The 25,081-nt window shown below is 37.0% G+C and overlaps 1 protein-coding gene across 5 annotated transcripts in view; it reads left to right on the plus strand.

Moving 5' to 3' along the window:
- RALYL (RALY RNA binding protein like) overlaps positions 1–25,081 on the plus strand; it is a 382,641-nt gene that overhangs the window by 338,487 nt on the left and 19,073 nt on the right. For 4 of the 5 annotated variants that reach the window (XM_085053115.1, XM_085053112.1, XM_085053113.1 and 1 more), the window contains 4 exons: positions 7,390–7,437; positions 11,152–11,315; positions 11,975–12,055; positions 20,653–20,766. In XM_085053115.1, the coding sequence (XP_084909241.1) occupies positions 7,390–7,437; positions 11,152–11,315; positions 11,975–12,055; positions 20,653–20,766 (407 nt within the window). The remainder of the gene's footprint in view (positions 1–7,389; positions 7,438–11,151; positions 11,316–11,974; positions 12,056–20,652; positions 20,767–25,081) is intronic. The other variant, XM_085053114.1, reaches the window with a different exon arrangement.

Genomic DNA, 25,081 nt, shown 5'->3' on the forward strand with positions numbered 1-25,081 from the left:
AGCTTAAAACAGCAATAAGAAGGAGTCTCCAGGAGAAGTACTTTAACATCCAGCAGATGCAAGGGAAAAGATGAAGGGAAGACTACATAAAACATACTGAACTCCCCAAATTTATTGTGGATTGGCTGTTTGAATTTTGGTTTTTTTAAGATATTCTATCCAGACTGTGGCGTATTAGTTTACAATCAATTCTGCTACCAAAACATTTGACAGAGTCTACAACAGGTGATTTTTAAAATGTGACTGTATTATTTTAAAGACCTCAGACATTGGAAAACCAGGTAAAACCTGAAGCCAAAAATGTGACCTTTTTAAACTCTACATTGGATATACTCCTCAAAAAGTCTTCAATGAGGGAGAGAGGAAATGATTAATACCCCATATTGTTAGATGCCCTGACAATGAACGAGGGAGCAGAGCAAGCCCGTAGAATTTGAAGGTAACCATAAAGAAATATACCAGCCAGAATAAAGCAGGAGATTATCCAGACTGCAGTCTTCTATGCCATGGAAGGTAGGAGCACAACTGAATGAGGAAACCTGAGAAAGATCCCAACCTAAGCAAAAAAGATATTCCTCAAAAGGGACAGGCCCAGAGCCTCAGCTCTTGAGTTGGCTGAGACACTAGAAAAGCAGGCAAAAGAAACCAGTATAAGGGTTCCCTAAGGGGAAAAAGGTCTCAGTGAGTGTCAATGCTTCTTGTAAATTAGAAAAGATGTGCATAAAATTTTCAGCCAGATGGTTCCTACTTGCATCATACCTGCATGAGAAGAAATCAGCAGCTCTTCCATTTGTCCTACACAGTATAAGGAAACTGCAATACCAGTATCATGACAATACCAGTATCTTGACAAGCCATCAGGCTCTTTTGCCACATACTGACTCAGGTGAGTCATCTGGAACAAAAATCCTATTTTATGAGAACAAATATAATGAAAAAATCCAGACTTATTTTTAAGAGAAAGTAACATGATCCCTTGATTTCAATAGCTTTATTATGGATTTATATTGAGGTAATTCAGAGTGGTGACACTTGAATATCCTTCTGTAAATCAAAAAGCCTTTCCATTGATATTCTAGGAATTCTTTTGGTTTTTTTACTTTTTTTTGCCTTACACAAAAAAAAAATCTTGTTTTCTTCACTGTATACAGAGAAAGTGAATGAACACAAGGTCTTACAAAGCACTGAAGTATTAGGAAAATTTGTCAGAAATCAAGGAAAGTGTAGTCAACATAGTTAGCACAGGTCTAGAGAATACAGAGCTGGTTGTGTGATGCATAACTGCCCTTTCCACTCATCTCTGACTAGACTGGAATTAAATCCAGTTCTGTGCTCAGTTATAGAAGAATCTTCTTTTTATCAGATGCACTTCCCATATCCATCGACCATAGAAATTATTGCACAGTGAGTCAGTAGTACAAGAATTCTTTCATAGATTCACAGCATCTTGTATCTTCATTTATATTGTAACTTCACTTGCAGAGCACAATCTTGGAGAAACAATCAGTGTTTCTTGTCTTCACAAGCTGTACTCTGGATACTGACAGTTCTGTCTTTTTCGCATCTCAATTTTGCTGCTTTAAACCTTCAGTTTCTCAATCCAAAATAATTAAATTACATCAATAAATTAATGTAAATGAAAACACAAATTGAATTTAAGTCTTTTGACAATTTGAAAAGTGGAGAGGAAAGCATTTGATACAATTTTCTAGATGTTTTTTGCTTTTACATGAACTCTGACATTGTCACATTGTACTTGATTAACCTTTTGTGAACCATGCTTTTGTGTTTCATTCAGTGCTTCTAAGACAGCTTCTCTGAAGAGTACATAAAGTTTCAAAGATCTGGTTTTGTAATCTTAAATAGTTGGTGTTTCAGCTCCAGTGCTATCCCTATGAATTTAATTTAATCTGCTATTCAGTGAAATGCTGTGGAAACACTAAACCCATCACTTATTCCTACATGTCAATGACAGTCTGCTGTAGCTGTCAAACCAAGTCAAATGACACTCCTTCAATGTATACAATATTACTAACAAATTGGGTAATCAATTACATGTGTATAGTTTGACAGTAGTACCTTGAATACACTGAATTTAAAACAGATTTTTAAGAGGCAGAACCCATTTCTCTTGTACAAAGGAAGAAAAAATACTATATGGACATTACAAATTTGGCAGTCAGACTATACAATTAAAGGACACCTTGGGAAATGGCTAGGCCACCAGAAAGTTTTTCATTGCCTTACTATAAAATGTTCCTACACGGAACATAAATAATTGGACATTACTTTAGACGACAGAAAAATAGTTTTGCAACAGGAAAAGAAAGGTCCGGGACATATTAAGTAGATTTACTCAGGTATCTTTATACAAAAAGATAGCTGAGTAGCAACTCTACTGTTTTGTTTCTAAAAAACATCAGGATCACATTGCTAAGCATAGACAGTGCCTGCAGTCACGCTAAGTAGTTTTAATTTGGACTAATTCTAATACTTAGCACTTAGCTGTACAGAAAACTGTCAGGGTTTAATTTTGCCTGCATCACTCATATCTGTCTGGCTGCCATAAAAAGCTCCAAAACCAGTTGATCCCCAGAGTCTGAACATTGATCTCAATGTCTTTGTTATTCTCTGCTTCACAAGGTTTGCCCAATCATCTACAGGAAAATGTCTTAGTGATATAAGTGCCTGATTGTGTATATGCAACTTTGAATATTTGCTCAAGTTTTGTCTAAAATTGAGGCTGCACTGTAAGTTCAAAGGTTTCCCCAAAATACATTTCACAGAGAAAATAGTTCTTGGAAAAGAGGGTGACAGTAGAGAAGGGACATATCTGAAGAAAGAAAAACTACAGCCTAATCACATTGCAAAAAAATTCTGCCTAGTCCCTGCAGAGAGATACTTTATTGGAAAATGGGGTACTGTATGCCAGCCTTTTTATGTATACATGTCTTGCTTGGACAAAATGCTCCTCTTCCAATTAGTATTGGAAAAAAAATAATCAGCTTTCCAGAAAAAAACCTCCATTTCCAGTACTACATTCCATGTGCTGCACTTTTTGAAACTTAACTCCTTTTTTTTTCCCACTCAGGAAAAAATATATCCTGCTCTTTTTAATTGAATAATAGTAAGTTATGTTCAATCACTCAATGTTTTGGGACAAGTGAATGGGAATTTTGGTGTTAAGTTATGGTTTTTAACTCTACCTATTTGTCGCTGTTGAGCCGCTAGCAGAGAATTAGAAACCCAGGTTCTCAGGCAAGAAAAGAGAGCGTTTATTATTTTGATTTCCATATATATAGACTTTTCACAGGTCACCCAGATTGGTCAGTCAAAAACCTCCCCCTAGGCCTAATTGGCCAGGCCTGAACTGCCCAAATCTTGTGACCCTGTTTGCAAAAACATCCAAACTTTATCTTTGTTTATAAAACGCAGCAAAATGTTCTCACGAGAAAGACCTGTGGTAGTCACACCTATTTGCCCTCATAAGTCCATTATGGAAATCAATGTAAAATACTCTGCAATTACATTTCTTCCAGTATCCTCTTTTCTCCTGTAAAAATCTAATATAATAGTTGAAGGAATCACTGAAAAAATTTGCATTTTGACAGTGAGTCTGTCAGCAAAAAAGCAGGCTCTGGAGAATATTCTCTTTCTCTGCAAAACAGCAGTGTCCCTCCACTTCTACCATTCTCACCCCTCCCTAAAATTGAATTGTCTTTAAAGTAAAACTGGGATTCAGCCCACCAATTTAGTTCATGTCTGGGAGAGTAGGTAACCATCCACTGAAAAGTGCCTTGAAATCTCCACCCTTTTTTCAGCAGGTTATGAAAGTAATTTCCATCTGATTGATTTTCTAACAGGGAAAGTTTCCATCTCTCAGTGCTTATTCTCTAAATCATCTAGTTACCTTCACCCACTTCCTTTTTAACCACATCAGTTTAAACTGATTCTCTTTTTCACTCAACAGGAACAATTTCTAGCACTCTTTTCACATGACAAGAGACATGATTTTACAAATTACTGGAATATTAGTTTCAACCATTAGGCCGATATGTGCTTCCCCAAAAGAGTTTGATTGAAGGAATATTGCTTTTGTATTTAATATTTTTATCCAGGCCTGACAAGTGAGAAACAACTGACGTTATAACTGGTGATAACACTGTCAGTTGAGATCCATTACGCCTGTTTTGTCAACATTTATGATTTAAATGTACCTTTATACCTGTACAAAAACAAAGAGATATTAGCCAAGGCTGATTTACATGCAAGACAAAATTCTTGTTGACAGTAAGATAACAAAAGGTATTTCTGCTCTGTTCTGCATTAACTCTCCTAAAGTTAGAAGAACCCCACTGAAGTCAGTTAAACTCACTAACGTTTGGAGCTATCTAAGTTAAAACAGAGTGTGATCATTAGTTTATAATGATCTTTTGTATGTATAGCATACAGAATGCAAAAACAATTGCACTGTAGTGATATGTTTTCAGCATCAGGTATATAAAGACATAATAACATCCATAAGTTTATTTCAAAGATGCAGAAACCTAACATTTTATTTGCATGATTGGCACATTTGCAACTGCTGACATGGACAGGAACTTTGAATACAGACAGCATCATAGCTCTGAATACATCCTTTATTCTTCAGGATGTCCTTTATTCTTCAGGCATACACAGTTTTAAACATACATATAGTGTCAAGTGAAACCAAAAAATACAGTTTGTACAAGATTGTCTTGATTAGACTAAGTTAGTAAAAGCAACCATGACTTTTGCTTAGTAGAAGCACACTTTATTGATGAGTTGTCTTTGCCTCATTGTGAGACACACATAAAGCAGTGTCTTTTACTGTCTTCTGCACTAATATCAGCATCATGCACATGATTCTATTTTAATATTGTGGAGATGGCATATGTTTGTGGATAAGTAATCTGCTGGTTTGCAGTGCCATTAGGAAACTGCTGACTCCACCAGTTCACAGGCTCATTTAAACCTTTCTCTGTCCCTGACCTGCTGAGTATTTGGTATTCAACCCTGTATGAGTGATTTTCTGTGGCCTCCATTACACAGGCTGTTGGGTTGCTAAAGAATTTCTCTCAAGAGGTTAAGAACCTTGCAGTCACCTTGATCTCAGTGCTAATGATAATCTGTGCTGATTTTCTGCTTGGTGTTATGCTGCAGCACTGACCAAACCTTATGTCTGTCCCTTGACATGCAGAAGTAGGAACAATTATGGCTGTGGATGGAGAGATGTACTGGTTGCTTTCACATTATAATCTCTTCAAGATATAATTACAGATGGAACATCATCGTTCAACTTTAAAAAAGTTGAACACAGTGAGGGGCCAGCAGTCCTTATTCTGTTCTGTGAGCCAGAGCTGAGTTAGTACCAAAAATATAGTCATCCTTCAGCCTTACTCTAACTGGTGCCAAGTGAATTATTCTTCATCAGCTTCATGGTCTTCAACCTTGAAAAAGTGAATTTGTGTGGTCTTCGTGCAAATTGAATTAATGTCAACCCCAGGTAAAAGGTTTCCTGTGACAGGGATTTTAAATTTAATTTTTTTCTTCAAATTGTCTGTTATCTTCTACTTAAAAACACACATTGAATATTAAGTATGGGCTTACTGAAGCTATTAATCATTCAGCTAAATAAAACCACTAGGAAACTGTGAATAGCTGCAAATAAAATAATAGCTTTGATACCTGCTAGTTCTTAGCTCCATGCAGACTGGAGTGAAAGACGAAATAAGAGCAATCATATAGTTTAGAAAAAAAATTGCTGGTCTTGCATTAAGGTAAGATACAGAAACATGATCGCTATACACAGTCTATTATTAGTTAATGATATTTTGCATTCTCTGTCAAACACAACTTACCTGCTGCTGAGTTCTAGTCTCTCAGGGCTGTTTAATTTAGTAAATGTTTCACATAAAATGCATATGGGGATTTCTTTTCTCTAATTTATTTGAGCCACAATCATCTGCATCTCTCATGATCTTCAACTGCAGCATTGTGCAGGCAGATAGTACAACTCATCACTTGCAATTGGGCACTTGCATCTGAAAAAGATGTGGTAGAGGTGGAAATAGTGACCTGACTTACTTTGGTAGAATTCTTGGCACATTCTTCAAATTATGCACCAAAAAAAATGTTTTGCACAATGTTCGAGAGCAGAAATTATACACAGGTCCATTCCCTAGGAAGAAAAACTTCTTTAATATGTAGCTACCATCATTCAGGTGTCTCTGTCCATACTGAGGGGCTGGAACTAGAGGATCTTTAAGGTTCTTTCCAACCTAAATCATGCTATCATTCTACAATCTCCCGTTATTTTCAGGGAGCATTTTCTTCTGTGCTTTGTCTTTGCAACCTCTTTTCTACCTTTTCCCTTTCTCATTTAAAGTGTCTCCTTCTTTTGTGATACTTTCTTCATGCTTCTTACCTTTATTATTCATAATCATCCTTCTCAGGCCAGTTAAAAACTCAGAGTTTGTGTTATTAGGCAGAGTAATAAACCCTCCTGACTTTTCCATGCAGAGCCTTAATTGGCTCATTGGTTTGTTGGTTTGGGGGTTTTGGGGGTGTATGAGATAGATAAGATTTCTTTGCTATTTCTTCACCACAAGAGTAGAAAGTTGCTAATGGAATGCAAAACCAGGAAGATCAATCTGGGATTGACTTTGCTGTTGACAGCTCAAAAATAGTTTTCTTGTGGACCTGTGCAATTTCACATGTGTTTGTTTCCCCTGATGGTGCCTGTCTTTTCGCAGATTGTTATCTATATTCCTTCCTGAACCTGAGAGGAAATGCATCCCTGTAACACTTATTTAGCTTTTTTTTTCTTAACTTTTTACTTTTTCTCCTTTTGATTAAAATAATTTGGTGGACTGAAGGACCAGAAAGTAGTCCTTTCCTTTTCATGTTTCTCTAAATCAAGGTAATTGTCTAAGCTCACCTTCTCACTCATTTACCACTCTTTCATGTATTTAACTGTCTTCTTGCTCCACTGATGATGCTATGTTAGACCAGAAAAGACGAGGGTGTCACTTGTGGAATGTGAACTTCATTTGATCACTCAGAGAATTACACTATAATGATCCTCTAATTACAGAGCTGTCTCACTGTGTTAAATTCTTTATGTATGTGCTGTCAACAGTTTACACTGCTCTGCGTGCCCCAGACTTCACATTTCCAAATATACAGTGATAGCTGACAACAGCATTGACAAGCATAATGTACATTTTATGGTTGTATAAAAGAAGTGAAAGGACTTTGAAGAAGAGATTGAAATTTGAGAGTAAGCCAATATTACTGCAGAAGTTTTAATCAGTGTGTATTTTCCTATAAAATAGTTCATTCTTATTTTTCTGTGTTTTTCCACAGTGGTTATGTATTTGATTATGATTACTACAGAGATGATTTCTACAATCGGTATGTGCCTATATTTTTGTATATCTTACATAATTTCTAATGTTTGTTCATAATATAATGACATCATATGCTTAAACAGGTCAGTTCTGATTTTATGCATTATTCATTGCATTATTTCTATTGTGTATCAGAAGACTATTTGAATATATCACAGAGAAGATTAGCACACCAAATGTATGCTTACTAAACAGATTCTTTGATTTTATCCTTCTCCAAGAGCTTGGGGCATTTGCTGTGCTGAACAGTTTAATGGTAGTTCAACAGAGTTCTTCCAGGCTTACTTCCACTGCAGTGTATAATGGCTGCAAAATTCTTCAGTATGACATTCATGGCTTTGTCTTTTCATCCATGTGTACAAAAAGATACAATGTCTCCTCAAGAATGTTCCAAGAATATTGAGAAGTCCAGAAGAACCTTAAAAGAAGCAAAAGCACAGGTTGAACAGCAAGTGTGTTTCTATAGGACAAAAAGAATTTGGATACCTGAGAAACTGGAGATTCTGCCTTGAGCATTTGCACACGGCATAGCTCAACACTGTGAAAATATATTTATTCAGATGTAGCAGAATCCCAACAGCACAGGAGTAGCATGAATGATCACAGATAACCAACTTGTGGTCCAGCAGTGCTGTGTCATTGCATTACAGCAGCTTGGTTTAGCATAGGACAAGTGAGTCAGAGGGGAACAAAGCATTGTTCCACTAACCTTTTTCTAATCTGAGATTTCTTTTATGTAAAGCAATGGACAGTAGCAGGGGAACAGTTTACACCCAGAATTTAAGTTACCATGTGCTATATACCTTTCTGCTTAGGAAAACAGTAGGAAAAATGTAGAAACAATATTTTCAAGTTTGTTTTCTCCTGATGTGTGTTCCATTTGAGCCACTAGTTTTGGTTTTTCATGTAAATCACCATGCTCCCTTTGAACAAAGCTAAAAATAGTGAGATATAAACAGATGGAGCAAAAGCCATCAATGCAGTTTAATCCTGCTCAGTCCAGCCTTTACAGTAGGACACAGTAGCACATGTCCTTAAAAAGTTAATTTCCATAGGCTTTTATTTAGTTTGTCCAAGGTTACAGCTCTGAATTTCGTCTGTGGAATTGTATGTTTCTAAATAGAATAGTGTTTCTCATCTATGCCACATGAATATTAAAGTTATATGTCTGGGTTTTTTCCCTAATTCTGTATGTTATGTGCAGCAGATTTGATCAACTATAATGATTACATTTTCACCAAAAAAATAAACTTATGGGACATTAAAGGTTGTTTCTGTGGAACCTGGTGTCTGTCTTGATACTTGTGCTGTTACAGAAAGCCACTGACGGTGAAATGTATCCACAGATTTATTCAATAGCATAATTTTTTGATTTTGATGTCTTTCAGAATTAAGACAGCAGAACTTTTATGGTAGAAAACATGAATATGAGGTTGGCCTCATAAGTCTGGACATGCTGATCTTCTGAAAATAAAAACCATAGGAAGTTAATGGTCTCTTTTACATAAAAGTTGATGGAAGAGAAGGATGAAAATCTGAATACAGTAGTCATGGAAAAGAAAATCCCAGGGAGAATTTGATGTATCAATTATTTACATGCCTATAGGAAATATAAATTTAGAAATACAGTCTCAATTCTTTGAATTTTTGAAATTCTGAACTTTCTAAATTTCTGTGTTTTACCCCAAACCGTAGATCTCTTTTTCTAATATTCCAACCAAGCAATTCCATTAATTTCCCAACCTGCCTGAAGGGAGAATATGTCTTTCTTACCTTGATTAAAGCAGTGATGGAGTCAGAAAAGGGTGCCAAGAATGGATAGTGCTTTAAAATAAAATCTAGATGAAGACAGACTGGCAAGATCAGAACTGTAAGTTTTAGAAGGGTGATTGAAAGAAAAGGCATAGTTATATGCAAATTAGTGACTACTGGGGCAAAGAATTGCTTTAGAATTGAGCATTTCTCTTTATCATTTCCCATGTTACAAGAATAAGGAAAATGAGCACAGTAGTTCAAAACTATAATTGGAAGCATTGATTTTTTAAAGATAGCATATTAATGGAATGTATAGAACTTGATAAAACAAAATACCAAGCCTAAAAGCTTTGCATAATTTCATAAACAAAAGTAGGAATAGATAGATAATAGTCCCTTAGATAACAGTTCTTTTATATATTTCAAGAAAAACATAGTTTCATATTTAATTATATTACTTAAACTATTGGAAGCTAGAAAAAAATCACCTTTAGAATAATAACGACATCTTACAGGTCTTAAGAAACACTTTTTTGCAGTAATATCAAAAAGGAGTTTGTGACCAATCTGCAGATCATCTGATATGATAAATGATGAGTGACAATACACACTAATATTAAAGTTAAAAGTAGAAAAAAATGGTTGTGTGTTCATCTCCACACACAATCAACTACTTATGCTCACAATGCCTAGAAGCTGTTCATTAGTGAGAATATTTGAGGCCACAGAGTTCACATTCAGTGAGTGTGACAGGATCTTTGTGACACCTTTTGTAGACAGCTATGGGAAAGGAGGGAGATGGTTACATTGTCTGTAGGATTACAGAACAGACAGAAGTGTGGACTGATTTGAGTACTAGGTATGCACTAGCTAGAAAATGGGTTAGAAGATTTAAGTTTGACTCTGCTTCCTGTTCAGCATACTGTTAGATTCTGTAGTGAGTGAATTATTGTTTCCTGTGTGTCTGTTTTCAAATGTGTATCTGCCCAGCTGGGTGACAGTACTCACAACTGTGAAAATTAAACATGCAGTTATAAATCTCCATAATTACTAGTTGCAAGTAAATTTGAGGATATTTTATGAGGATGTTGCTTATCCCTCTGCTTCACTCTAAATTGAAAATGTTCATTTTCTGAACTTTCTTCTCCTAACTTTTTTATTCAGTACCCATAAATTTTATGTTCTAAATATATCTGTAGCTTCAATTACCTTTCCTGCTGCCTTTATTTTCCTCTGCACATGTTATCCCTATTGATGACGGTATTTTTAGGATTGGGGTATTCTGTTTGGAAACAATAGCTAATTTTTGTTGTAGAGTATATTTTATTGGCTGTAGTGGTAAAAGTCTGAATATCTGCCTAATACAGTGGTTTTAGTTTGAATCATTTTTAATATTGTTTTTAATTAAGCATGCTAGGGTATTTTAGTGTTTCTACACCAATTCGTTCTTCAATAAAAAGAACATATGCAAAGATTCTTGTTATTTCACAAACTGCAGGATATTTCTTTATGGTGATGGTTGTCTTCAGAAAAGTTCTTTTTTGTACTTTACTTTTACATCTTTAAGGATAGCAGATAGAAAACTAGAATTTAAGCCATGCATGTAATGAAGGAGCTGAAATGTCACAAGAAAATGTACTGCTGTTGGCTGTGTGCAATGAAATGATGTAGACCTGTAGAAAGCAAGTTATGGATTTTCCATACAGCAAATAGCAGAGTCCCATCTTTATTTAAATCACACACAAAAAAATCTGAGCTGGTCTGTGCACCGGTCTGTGACTGAAATCTGAATAAGGCACTTAATGTGCATAGGTCCTTGAAATCTAATTTGACTTGATATAAAGTGATTATGGTTTCAAAGGGTGATTTTCTCAAAGATAACATGCAAATTTAGTTGACAGAGCTTCCATGACATGAAATCACAGAGGGTTTTATGGAGTCCAGCTGACTTAATCTTTTCTAGGTTGTTTGATTACCACGGCCGTGTTCCCCCGCCACCCCGCGCAGTGATTCCTCTCAAACGTCCTCGTGTGACTGTGACAACAACTCGTAGAGGCAAAGGGGTTTTCTCTATGAAAGGAGCATCACGATCTACTTCAAGTGGGGCTTCTTCCTCAGTATCCAAATGTGAGTTGCTCATATCAGTTGAATATTATTGAAACAATGACCTTAGCAATTTCTGCAAGCAGACATCTTCCACTATATATCCCTATTGTAGTCATTTTCTAACCTCAGTCTCTAGCTTGAAAAACTGGCTTGATTACAAAAGCTTCCAGGTCTTTCCTGCAAGTCAAGGAGCACATTCTTTGACATTTTTGAAGGAAGTTCTTTCAATATGTGAACTGCTCCCTTGACCTCAGAAGAAGCCTGTCTAAAATCTCCTCTCTACCTGACTGCTCATACACCATTGAGACCTCATGAACAGCTGGTAAAAAAACAAAGATAATAATCTTGGTATAGACAGAGATAGGCACATTGATTTCTTTGGAGACTTGAGGGTTGTATGTAAGCTGGTGGGTGGTGGACTGGGCATCCAGGGGAGGTTGGGTTGTGTGTACATTTTTTTAAACCTGATTCATCTCAGTGTAAAAAGAGGAAAAGTGTCTTCGTCTGTTTTAAAGGAAGTTCAAAACAGGATTGGCAACTTGGGGTTATTTAACCCTTCTTTAGTGAGTTGGCCTTAGAAGAGCTCATGAACAATAGGCATTCCTTCCTCCAAGCTCACCAAGCTACCCACTGCATAGTATGTCCTGGGAACTTCATCTTCCTCTTCATGCATCTTTCAGCACCCACCCATCTTCCCCTGCCCCTTATGTGGAGTGATACTGTCCTTGGAAGCGTCACTGGAAGAGGAAGAGAAAGATCAGGTAGGGATCAGACATTAGAAAGAATGAAGGAACCTCAATAAGTCTTTTGCAGTACTAGAGTGGCCAGTAAAACATCATGATGTCTTACAGGCAACCATGAAATAAATGAATTCATCAACAGTACATCTTACTGCCAGAGGAGTTAATTACAGCATCAGCAGGACCCAGTCATAGAGTCATAGACTCTGTCTGAACAACATATTCAAATCTCACATGCTAGTATCTAACAAAGCAGATGGACCTCTAGCAGGCCCACTGGGATCCATTCTTGATCCTATTGTATGACCTGATGATATCAGAGACATTGAAGGAAAAATGTAATAAACATGCATATGCACGTGACTGAAAAAAATGGACATGTGGCAAACACAGCTGATGTTGTACACTCAGAACAATGAGCTCAAGCCATTCCTTGGACAGGACGATGTTCTAACAAAGTGCCTGTACAATTAAATCACTCACAAGTCTCCAGGGAATGAATGGGCTGGATGTCCATTACCACTAACAGAAGCTTTGATGCCTAACACAAAGGAAGGTGTCAAAATTTAGGTGTCATTTTATGAAGCTCACTCAGACCCTAAGAGGATATCTGGGAGTAGCAACACTTCCTTTGTTCTCTGGTGGATGAACGAGTCTAGATATTTTCATACGCACCTTGAAGTAACCCTTTCCTCAATACTTTAAGTAAAAAATTATGTTTTCTTCTATTATTTTAAAAGAAAGCATGCAGCTCAAGATCTTTACTTAAGAAAACTAAGAACTTAAATTATTTTATTAGCCCTTTTCAGTTCTTGAATCTTTGGGTTTTCAGACAGTGAATCAAAGCTTTAGTTAGATCTCATTTGTTCATCCTTTACTGTTGTCTTATCTCTATGAGTAGTTAGAAGAATTAGTGCATTAAAAGCACTAATTTTCCTAAAGAATGCTCTAGTAAGAATGGGTTTTTTTGATGCACTTTGCCGTGAAAAAAAGAATTATTTTCAGATAAGTTTCTTCTATATTTTTCTCAATCTCCAGAGCAAGAATAACTCTAAAATTCTTCCAGAGGGATGAGGATCTTAGTATTTGTAGCCCAACAGATGTCAAGAAAAATTCTCACCCAGAAATCTGGATTTTCATTGTAGTGAATGAGACAGAGAACATTACATTAACTGAAGATATTTTTTCCTCAGAATTATTGCAAAATTTGCTGTATTATTTCTTGTGCATTTTGAAAAATGTTTTGTAGTACTGTTCAAGACTTCAGTAACGCATGACATGGATTATGGGATTCAACCCCTGGTCCAAGTATCCACAGCCACTTGCTATAGGATTTCCAAAACACTGCTTGCATAGCATGGCAGGTATTGCATAACATGGCAAGTGTTATTTAACCAGTAAATTATTTAATGGAAGTGCAATCAGGAGTGCCCAGATCCATACAGACAGTGTTATTCCCCAGTGAAAGTATCCTTCAATGTATTCAGGTGTGATCTGAATTCTAAAAGTGTTAGTCTTAGAGCTCCAGGTGTCGAGACCATCCTTGGATCCAGCTCTTTAACTGAAGGGAGGGATGCAAGATGCATCACTAAAAACATGGGCTGATATTTTGACCTTTGTAAGGTTTCTACCCTCAACTCATTACAATGACAGTTGGAACAGAAATGCAGAGACTTTTTATTGTGATGAAATAAATCGCACAAAACATTCTTTAAAGGGAGTCAGACACACAGTATACAGATTTTCATGCTTAATTTTCCCATAGAATTAATTCCCTTTTTGTCAGTTACAGTTAACTCATCATAAATGTAGAAACATGATTTTGTTGACTTGGACAGGAATGTAATCAGCTTATTAAGACCCTTATCAGAGAAACAGAAGAGCCATTCCCTTAGAGGCTTCAATTTGGAAAGTAGAGAAAGTATGTTTTGCAGCTTCCTTTGCCATTCCCTTGGAAAAGTTGGTTATATTGAATTGTGGGAGGAAGCAATTTAATATTTTGCATCTCCTCACCCTACTCTGCTAATCTGAACCCCTTGAATTAATACACGGTTGATTCTCATGGTAATTTATTGTTAGTTAAATACAGGTATCTTCAATAAGGAGAAACACAATTAGTGGGAAGGAAGGTATTTTGAGTTTTAATGAAATGTAAGACCATAAAACAGCTTAATTGCAAGTATAGAGTTTACAGTGTCAAAATGGTATTGCCTATGCTTGAAAGCTTTCATTCCCACATAGCAAAACTGTCATGAGATCATTTCCCCTAAGAGACTTCAGATGTAAGTTGAAATCTCATAGATATATCTGTTTTCCACACTCAGAATGGATCCAGAAAATGAACCTATACATGTCACATTAAAGGCCAGAACACAAGAAAGTGTGAAAGTGAAGTCACCAGAGTCAAAAGGACTCACTTCTGGAAAACAGCAATCCAAAGGCAGATGTTTATTTTTGCCAAAGATGTTACAAAAAAACATAATACCAAAAATGCCTTGCTCATTGATGAGTACGTCTGCAAAAATAATGTCTGCCAGCACAGTAAACTCCTGTTTGACCAAAAAGTGACAATATGTGTTTTTAATTTCCTTCCAAAACACAAAATCCATTAGGAAGATTTGATTTCTTTCCTAAATCCATAATTTTTCCAGGAAAAGTTGTCAATATTTTTTTTCCTTTTAACTCCAAAGACTGGAGAAACATAAATTAACATTTCCAAATCACCAGAGGTAACTCAAAATTAAATATGTTGGTGGGTAAATCTCACATAGTAATTCTTCATGTTAATGGTGTGAAGCAGTACATTCAAATTGCTATTTAGAACTGGGAAAAGCTCACTTTTTCTGACAGCGTAGAAATTGAAGTTCTCAGAGTGTGCACTTTCATTTTACACATCTGATATCAGGATGAAAATATTAATCAAATCTTTTATACTCTATGTGCTTGAAATTAGGGAGTAGACACTTAAGACATGATATGTATTGAATTATGTCTTTAAATGAATTAATTTTGACTCATAGAGTTTATATTTAGCTTCATCAGCTGATCCTTTTTCAGTGATATCTAAAGTAATAAAATATCATAAAATATTTTACATTAAACATGAGGAGCTTAGAATAAAATACATGACATTTCTTTCCAATGAAATCTGAATCACGCTTTGAGGATGAATCAATTTGCAGTTATGGCAAAATATGTTTCACAAATATAGCTGTAGTTCAACAGTAGCACTTTCATTTTTAAAAATGTAATTGACCTTAATTTTATATCTCTTGTTATGTGCTGGATGTGGCTTGTCTCCTTTGGTGTTAGATGCTTCAATGAAAGATGCATCCTGGAAGGTTACAAGGGGCTGGAAAGGGTCACTGAATCAAATTTCTTACTCTTGCTAGTAGTGCCATCATCTAATCCTTTAACTGCATCTTAAAGGTTGTTAGGGTTCAGGTTTTTCTGTCTCTGTTTCTTTTCATTCCAGGTTAGTTTGTTTCTCATTTGTTCATATTCTTTTTTTTTGCCAACACTATCTTAGCATAAAAGTGTTATTTCTTTTTACTTTTTTTGTCTTCAGCAAACAAGAAAAACCTCCTGTCACACCACAGGCTTTCCATTTTTACGGTCATTTTCATGGCTGTTCTCCACGTGTATCTGCTAGAGTTCAACATGTACTCACCAGGTCCTCAGACAAACACATTACATTTCACCTTTAGCAATACATCCTTTGACCCATCCTAGCACTGCATTTTCCTTTCCCTGGCTGTATTATGGTGATAATCTATTATCAACCCAAGGATAATTCTGTCACTGTCTTTTTCTGCTGATGAGCCTTGGTGCTGAGAGTAGGAGTTCCACTGTAAAGTGTAGGATTTTTTTCCAGGGCAATTGCTTCTCATTGTTTTTCCTAATGTAACATTCCTTAAAATCACCTGACCTCTTCTTCCATTCCAGTTTACTCTGAATAGATGATATCTTTCAATTTCTTGTCATCAGGAAATTTCACCTGTTTATTTACTTTTTTGCATCAGAGTTGTTCAAGATATTTAGCCATTTTGGTGCCGGTGCTTCAGAAATTTCATTAGCAATTTCTCTCCTTTTCAATTTTTGCATTTCTGTCACCTGCTGGCCCTTGTTTATCTGCTAATTCAGAAAAAAAATTCCAAGCAATGTTACTTTATTTTCCTGTTCCATTGCTCAAAAGCAGATGAACAGATATTTTGGATGCATACAGCTCTGCTGTCATATTTACCAACAGTTTTATTTCTTGCATGAGATCAATTAAAAAAAAACATGATGTTTTAAAGGAGAATTTATATACTCAAAACAGGACACCTGGAGCACAGAATTTATAATCTTTACATTTTGTCTTTGTCATAACATTGCTTAAAATGCCTGAAGTTCTTCCCGAGTGCTATTCCACTGAATCGCTGACTCACAGAATGGTTGAGTTTGGAAGGGACCTGTGGAGCTCCTCTGGTGCCAGTGCCCTGCAAAGGAAATTTCCTAGGACTGTGTCTGACCTCACCCACAGGAAAAAATAATTCTTGTGTTTAGATGAAATTTTGCATGCTTTAATTTATGCCAAAGGTCTTTTGTGTGTCAATGGGGCCTACTGAGAAGAGTCTGGCTTTGTCTTCTTCCTTTCCTCTTGTACTGGGGAGCCCAGAGGTGGACACAGTACTCCAGATGTGGCCTCACAAGTGCTAGGTGGAGTGGTGTGCTGTGTTTGGCTGGGGTGGGGTTAATTTTGTTAACAGTAGCTGCTGTGGGGCTGTGTTCTGAATTTGTGCTGGAATCAGTGCTGGTGACACAGGGATGTTTCAGTTGTGCTGAGCTTACACACAGTCAAGTCCTTCTCTGCTCCTCCCCCTACCCCACCAATGAGCAGGCTGGGGATACACAAGGAACTGGGAGGTGATACACCTGGGACAGCTGACCCCAGGTGGCCAAAGGGCAGTTAAAGACCATGGTATCACGTTCAGCAATAAATTAGGGGGAAGGTTGGCCAGGGCTTGCTCAGGACATCAGTTGGTTGGTGTTTTCATTTGAACCACTTCTATTTCTTGGACTTGATCTTTTTCTCTGTTTTTTCCTTTTCATTATATTATTGTTATTATTACTATTATTATTGTCATAGTATTGTTATTATTGCCATTATTATTATTATTATTGTCATTATTATTATGTATTAGTAGTACCATTGTCATCACTGTCATTTTTATTATTATCACTATTAAATAAATAAAATGCTCTTATCTCAATCCATGAGTTTTCTCACTTTTACCCATCTTATTTTCTTTCCCCCATCCTTCTGGGGGGTTGGAGGGAAGTGAGCAACTGTGTGGTGCTTTGTTGCTGGATGCGCTTAAGCCGTGGCAATGGAAAAGATCTGGCACATGCTCAGCTTGTTTTTCGTCAGGGTCTCCTTCATGATTTGTCTTTGGTAGTTGCTCCTTACTGCAGAAATACCCACTACACTATAATTGAGAGTGGAATTTCTTTAAGAGAATAATTTTGGAGACTTGTGCAGACTTGGAGACTCTGCAAAACAAAACAATAAGTAGATCAAATAATTACACCATCACAATGTTGGAAACATAGTGAAAATTTGGAACTTGTGCAGCTGGGTTGAATTTTTTTCCTCGTTTTTCTTTCAGTCCTTATTAGTGTTAACTTGAAGCAATTGACTCTATGATCACAGAATCACAAAATCATTTAGATTGGAAAAGACCTCCAAGATCATCCAGTCCTGCCTTTAACCAATCACCATCTTGTCAACTAGACCACAGCACTAAATGTCACAGCCAGTGGTTTCTTGAATTCCTCCAGGGATGGTGATTCCACCACCTCCTTGGGCAGTCAATTCCAATGTTTAACAACCATTTCCATAAAGAAATTACTCTTATATCCAACCTGAACCTCCCCTGGTGCAGCTTGAGGCTATGTTCTCTTGTCCTGTCACTAGTCATCTGGGAGCAGTGGACATTCCCCACTTAGCCACAACCTCCCTTCTGGCAGTTGTAGAGTGTGATCAGGTCTCCCCTGAGCCTCCTTTTCTCTAGGCTAAATAACCCCAACTCCCTCAGACACTCCTCATGTGAATTACCCTCTAGATCACCTTCATTGTCCTCACTGCTCTTCTCTGGACACACTCCAGCACTTCAACATCTTTTTCAACTGAGGTGCCCAGAACTGGACACAGCACTAGAGGTGTCTCACCAGTGCTGAGTGCAGAGGACAATCACTGCCCTGGTCAGTCTGGCCACACTATTGCTGACACAAGCCAGGATGACATTGGCCTTCTTGGCCACCTGGGCACACACTGGCTCATGCTCAGTTATCTGTTGCCCAGCACCAGTAGAGGTCCTTCTCTACCGCTTTGTTCTTTGAATCCTCATTGTTGCCTCTGTGTTCCTTCTGGTGCCATATTTTTCCCCAGCTAGTTTTTCCAGAGACACCACATGGAAGCCCCTGTGCAACAGACCCAAGTTGAACAGCAGCCCTATGTGTGTGCCTGTTTCCTCGTCAAAATCAGAAGTGCAAATGTTTTCTGCTCTGCTTAGTAGACCGGAAACAAATACCATTAGGTCTTTGCTGTGTCACTTCTGAGTTTTGACCTTTTGGACTTGGCCAGTCTGCAGTTTGCCAGTCAAGGGAGCATCCCTGACGCAACAACGTGGCTGCATGGAATGTATTGCCAGCTGGCTTCAATGGGTTGCTGCCAACACTTAGCATTCCCTATTGGAGCAATTCACACCATTTCACTCTGGATTCTGCTCTACCTTGCTATTCCAACAAGGACCAGCCACTGCCCCTGGGGAATCAGTAACCTTCTAAATATACAGCTGTCAGAATCTTAACATTTTGTTTCAGATTTGTGGGATTGGACAGTGACCCGTTTATCTCTCTAAGAATATTTTAGGACTTTGCTCTATAAATACACAAAATATTTTCATCAAATACTGTACAGCATATAAAAGTCTAGAACAAAGATTAGTTTTATACTTTTTTCTTTAAGTCCTTCTGTTGATTCAGTGTAAGATCAGAGGTTTCATCCTATGATAGAGTGAGATAATGAAATTTCACAATATGAACATATGATTAAATAAGTGCATCTCCACATATAGCAACCTACTGCCTTTAGCTGATATGTTATGACTATAACCCACATGGCCCAAACTCTAAGATAAAAATCTTCGGTTTCAACCTCAGGAAATGTGCTACAAATTTGGAATAAGGCTGATTTGAAGCAGACACATACTCATTAACTACCACTGAAGCAGGCAATATCTTGTTTGCACACTTCGTCATCAGATTGACTGCCCAATACAAATTGCCATGAGACAACATGATAACAGACATGGCCAAGGGTCAATGAACAGGACTGATGCAGCAAGATGCAGCCAGAAGACCTTTTTGACAGAAAGAGAACATGTCCTTCTTTGTAGTAGAACATCCCTTTTCCCAGGCTCAATAAGGGCCCTCCTGTTGTGTGTATCTGTGCTCTGGATACACACATCAAAGCCAACACATCCTCCCACAGAAGTGGTGGAGGAGTAACACAGTTTAGTGCTCTTCCCCTGCCAGTCCCTCACGGTGACGGATCCTTTCTTCCTACAAGAGTTGCAAGAGTGACAACTCTGTTGCCTACTCTGGCCCTTTATAAATGGCTTTATTCTCCCATGCTAGCACAGGGTTGCCATTTTCTCCTTTTGACCTTTTCCACATGATATCCTAGCACAAACAGGGCAAGTGAAGTTGATTGGACTGCCTTCTGAACATAGAAACATGTTCTGATAATGCCATAATGATGAGAAAATTTATGAGGGCTGTGGTGCTGTATCTTCTGAAGCCAAAACACCTCCAAAGCATTTACTTCTTCTTGAGTTAGACAATGGGAGTGCAATAATGAACAAAAATGAAGAGTAATGCAATGCAACGAAGATTTGGAAACTTCAGCTTATAATTCATAGGTGATGCATCCATGTCCTTAGATGTCAGCATAAAATGAATTATTTTCATATGTTATCCATGGCTGGAAAAAGTACAAGAAATTGCCAACTGAAACTGGACTGAAAGCTTTTGAAGCAACAGAAATTAACACTTATTGGAAAGAGTTTTTGATTGGACCATAACCTTGCATTCCTGGCTGCCCTAGCACTTATATTACCATCCATTCTTGTTGAGGAATACATACTGCTTCTGTGAGGGATATTTTTATCATTTTTGGTATTATTACAAAATAGTCCAGCAAAATAACATTGCAAGACTGTGATCTGTCTGTCATATTTGAATCATTATTTCATTATAGCCTGTTTTTCAGCAAAAATTACTTGGGTTTATGAAGAATGCCATTGAGATGTTTTTCCTGAAGTGATTATTACAGAGCAACATACCTTATGTGAACTCTTGCCATTAAGGCTTAGAATCCTGTAATTTCCTAGGATTCAGCATTTTAAACTAATAATGTTAATTTTTAAAGCTAAATCTCTAAACATATTGACAAAAATGAATAAGTAGACTTTCTACCAGAGAGAAAAGAAACAAAAAACGTTTTGCTTGGGGGAGAATGTTACCACAAATATAGTTTATTTCATGTTTTGCATTTTGCTCTCTTTCCACAGTGAAATCAGATGAGTTGCAAACAATCAAGAAAGAATTAACCCAAATCAAAACAAAAATTGACTCCTTGCTAGGGAGACTGGAAAAGATTGAAAAGCAGCAAAAAGCTGAAGCAGGTAGGTAAAAGCCATTTTTAGTGAAATGAATTAAATTAGAACCACGTTACCAGTCAAGCAGACAGACCAAAGAGAACGGAAGCTTTCTGAAATTTTAGTGCTTAATGGAGGCCTGAAGCAAGGTAAATTAACTCTCAGGTAGAACTACTAGGAGGATAGACTAATATTCTTCACAGAGCATGCACCATCATTTCAATGGTTTTTTATTGCGTAGTAAAAAAAAAGAAAAATCTTAGATGTTGTGGGGAAAAAATCAATAAAAAGCTGACTGAATAGAATTAAGTTAGAAGTTGTTGACCATGGGGATATTTGTGCTATCTACATTAAGAATTCTTGATGGTGTATATCAAGAATTATTGCTCGGGCAATATGCAATAGTCATAATTTCAAGCAAGGAAAATTTTCCATTTGATATAAGGAAAAGGGATGCAACTAAGCAGTATAGTGAGTTGACCAGAGACACCATAGTGACTCTATCCCTGGAGATGTTCAAAATTCATTGGGCTGAGGACCCATGGACCTGAGCAAAAGTAGGAGTTTTTCCCTGATTTGAAGAGGGGTTGGACTTGGAGAGTGCAGAGATATCTTTCAACCTCAGCTATTAAGTGAAGCTGTGGTCTCTTTGTAAAACTGGCCATACCTCCAGTTTAGCTTTTTTCTGGCTTAAAATGTTTTGTTTTGAGGCAAACCTTGGGAATGAAAAAATCCAACACTATAATTTAATCAAGAGCTTTATTACTGTCATTGCAGTGTTCATTTTGTTAGATGAATGATTTCACCTGGCAGCATTTTAAAGTCATCCTGAGAGTTATAAGGTTGCATTTTCACCATGGTATATATAGAAAACAATCTCAGTTCTTATGCCTGTCTATGGTATTTTCTTTGCTATTTGCTTATAGATCACATGGTATATATTTTTACAGGAGCTGTGTACTAGTGAACTGATTTTATGAGAGCCAGCAGGGAAATGGAAGCCTTATCTCATGAAAAACTCAATGATTTTTTTTCACTCCTCCATTCTGTGATGAAATCTTTTTATGTATTTTGTGTGAAATGTGTGAAAGAAATTCTGCCTCAGGACCCACAACTGCCTGGATGTCTGCACAAGTGATCAGTTACATGAAGCCAAAAACCCATCAGGACACATAAAGAGAATTCCATCAAGACTGTCTAAAACATTACTGGGAATTAGCAGTTGAGGGTCATGAACCTGACATGGTCATAATAGGAATTTAGATCTCGATCCCTCCTGTTCCCCAGTAACTTTAAAAAACCACACAAAAAATTAAAAAATAATCTTTTTTATATAATAATTTTCTAAGTTGACAGACAAGGACCAGTCCCCCAGCTGTTACAGTTTATCTCACAAAGTTGAGGGCTTTTTTCAAGTCCAAGGTAAACCATTAGTGCAGAGTGTGACTATCTCTTTCAGGAGAGCTGTACTCAATATGTATTCATTAGATTCTATTTTGTACTTTATGCAAGTTCTATAAAAGTTGGTATAATCAGTGAAGATGTAATTGCAAGGCACTCCATTGAATCACTTGTGTACTGAAATATTCTGAAATCGTGCATGCCTACTTTGGGGAGCTTTTATAAAAAATCCATTACTATGCAAAACAATCTGCACATCATTGTACTTTGATATTCAATTTTCACTTTTGCTAAAGGACTGTAGTGAACTCATTTAAATAGAAATCAGCTCAAACGGGAAAATGTTGATTTGTATTGAATCACAGTCTTATGCCTTTTGAAGACAAGCAGTGAATATCCTCAGCGATTAAAAAACGTTTTCAAAATATTTGTTTTAAAACATCAGGTGCAGAACCCATCCCTCATATTCTTTGCCTCTCATTGGAGGGTACGAGGAGAAAAACACCTCAGAGATACCAGTAAGCATGGAACCCCATTTAAGTCTCCCATTAAGATGAGGAGGGTTATGCAGCCAGGGTGATTAGTCTGCAGACAATTGCTTCCTCAGCTAAAAGATTTGTGTAAGCTACATCAGTAGCTGAACTATTTCATTTACAGGGTCAGATATGAGATAATGAGATGATTTTGTTCCTTCTTTATGGTTTGGCAATATTATTTCTTACTTTCCTCTACCAGAAGGTGTGGCCTTACTAAGATTGGGATCAGAGAGAGGATCTGTGTCTCATTTACAGTAAGCAAAAATCAAGTCATCATCTTGCCCTTCTGGTTTTCTAACTTTGAATCACTCTCCTGAAGAATATTTAATTTTTAAAGTTGTTACATCTGGAGGAATGTTATGTTGCAGGCTGGACAAGCTCAGTGCAGACATTGATAACTCTCTACAGCTCTTCAGCTGCATGATAACTCTCCTTACAATAACAGTCGATGTTCTGGCTTTTTCTATTATCAACCTCTAACCTTTCTAATAGGGGGGAAATAGAAAATAGGATTTTCTGTACACAGGAAAACTGTATAAATAGCTCCTTTGCAAAAATCTGACCCAGGAAGCTGGAAATAAAATGTTCTGGAAAAAAAAATGTGTGTGTATACATATATATATATATAAAGATATATAGATAGATATACATATATATTCCTATATTAGTAGAGATTGAGCTGAAAGTTAGGAACTAAAGTTTAGCTTTTCAGAAGAGCCCCAAAGAGATGGACACTGAGATAGTATTTTAGCCTCCTCTGAAGAATCCAGTCCATGATCTCATTAGGACAATTAAGTATGTGACCTAATTTTCTAGCAGCTGTATCCTAGAAGGTTTCCCATTTAAATGTATTGTCTGTTAATTCAGCAACCCTGTTTTTGAAAGCTTTAACCAAAGTTGATTCAGTTGTCATTGCCACATCTGAAGGATCTCAGAAGTGGCTTAAGACAGGAAGTGGTAGGACAGACATAGTAAGCAAGGGTGATTCAATCCACATTTGCTTCTGCAGCAAGGCAAGAGACACAATCTCTTATAATTAGCATGGCATTGTATGGAGCACCTCACCAATAGAAGATGAGGCTCCATGGGCTGAATCTTCTACTAATACATGTGACTGCAGTACTGTTGAAGCAGCTAAGAGACTTTTTCTTCTTTAAATACAAGAATCTTTCTGAAGACATTAGGTGACTGAGGGAGAAAAGCTTAATTGTTCTGTTTCTTCAGTAAATGAATTTAAAAATGAGGGACTGGAGGCTAACAAAGTCTAAAGAGATGAATGTAAGAGGCAAAACAAATGTGCAAAGGCCAAAAGTAAAACAAATATCTTGTTTAAGACTATGGAACAGAAAAATGCAATCAGATTTGAATAGTATGTGTAGCTGTTAATAATTTATGGTAAAATCATAATATACTCATGGAGCTTCAAAAATATAGAGCTTCAAGGCAATCCTTGATTCACTGGCTGTCCAACAAGATAGGGGATGAGCTACTAGTGTTACAGAACAGTCAGTCTTACAAAGGAGGAAATGTTTGGTTACAAAGGAAGAAATGTTTTGTTCTAGAAATTTCATCATTGATCACCTTTAGACTGAAAGACTTTTGTATTTAGTTACATGCAACAAATTCTCTGACCCCTATTCACTCTAAGTGCATAAAGCTTTTCATACAAGTTCCTGATGTGCATAGGAATAAGACTCTGATACCTCCAACCATTCTTCTGGCCAGTCTGTCTCTGTCATTCCTCCATCAATCCTCCTCTGGATTTCTGCTAACTGGATGAAGTTCCTCAGCATATCCAAGAGTTTCACAACACCTGATCACAAAAAAGCAGCTACCTGCATAAAGCCAACCAGAACAGGGTCTTCAGGCCTCAATGGAAATGGTCTTTCTTTTCACTGCTTTGCAGAAAATATAGGAAGCCAATATTTAGTTGAACAGAGGGGAGTATTCTTCAGCACATTACACCAATGAGGAGTAACTGATACTTTACTCCATAACAAGATGTTTACCTGTCTCAAAGGATTTGTTGATTGCCTGTATGGCTGTTGATATATTCACAGTAAATTCCTGAAAATTCTTGTTCGTTTATTGACAATTAACAGCCTTCTGCTTCTCAAAGCATAGAGATTTATGTACTTCTCATTGGCTGAACATGAATAAACATATGGTGACTATGCCAATTGGATTCCAAGGCAAAGTACAGAAAATCAAAAAGTTGGATCCATTGTTAAATCAAGCCTTCATCCACTGCGTGGCATAAGTGGGGAAGATGACTATATTGATATTCCGATTGATTGATTTATCCACTAATTTTGGAAAGAAAAGGGTTCAATCACATTTGCCTGGTGGACATTATCACACCAAATTTCACAAAGCTAACACATCTGGAGATGGGAGCTTAGGTT

This window comes from Lichenostomus cassidix, chromosome 2, assembly GCF_008360975.1.
Source record: "Lichenostomus cassidix isolate B80296 chromosome 2, HeHo_3.0, whole genome shotgun sequence".
NCBI lineage: Eukaryota > Metazoa > Chordata > Aves > Passeriformes > Meliphagidae > Lichenostomus > Lichenostomus cassidix.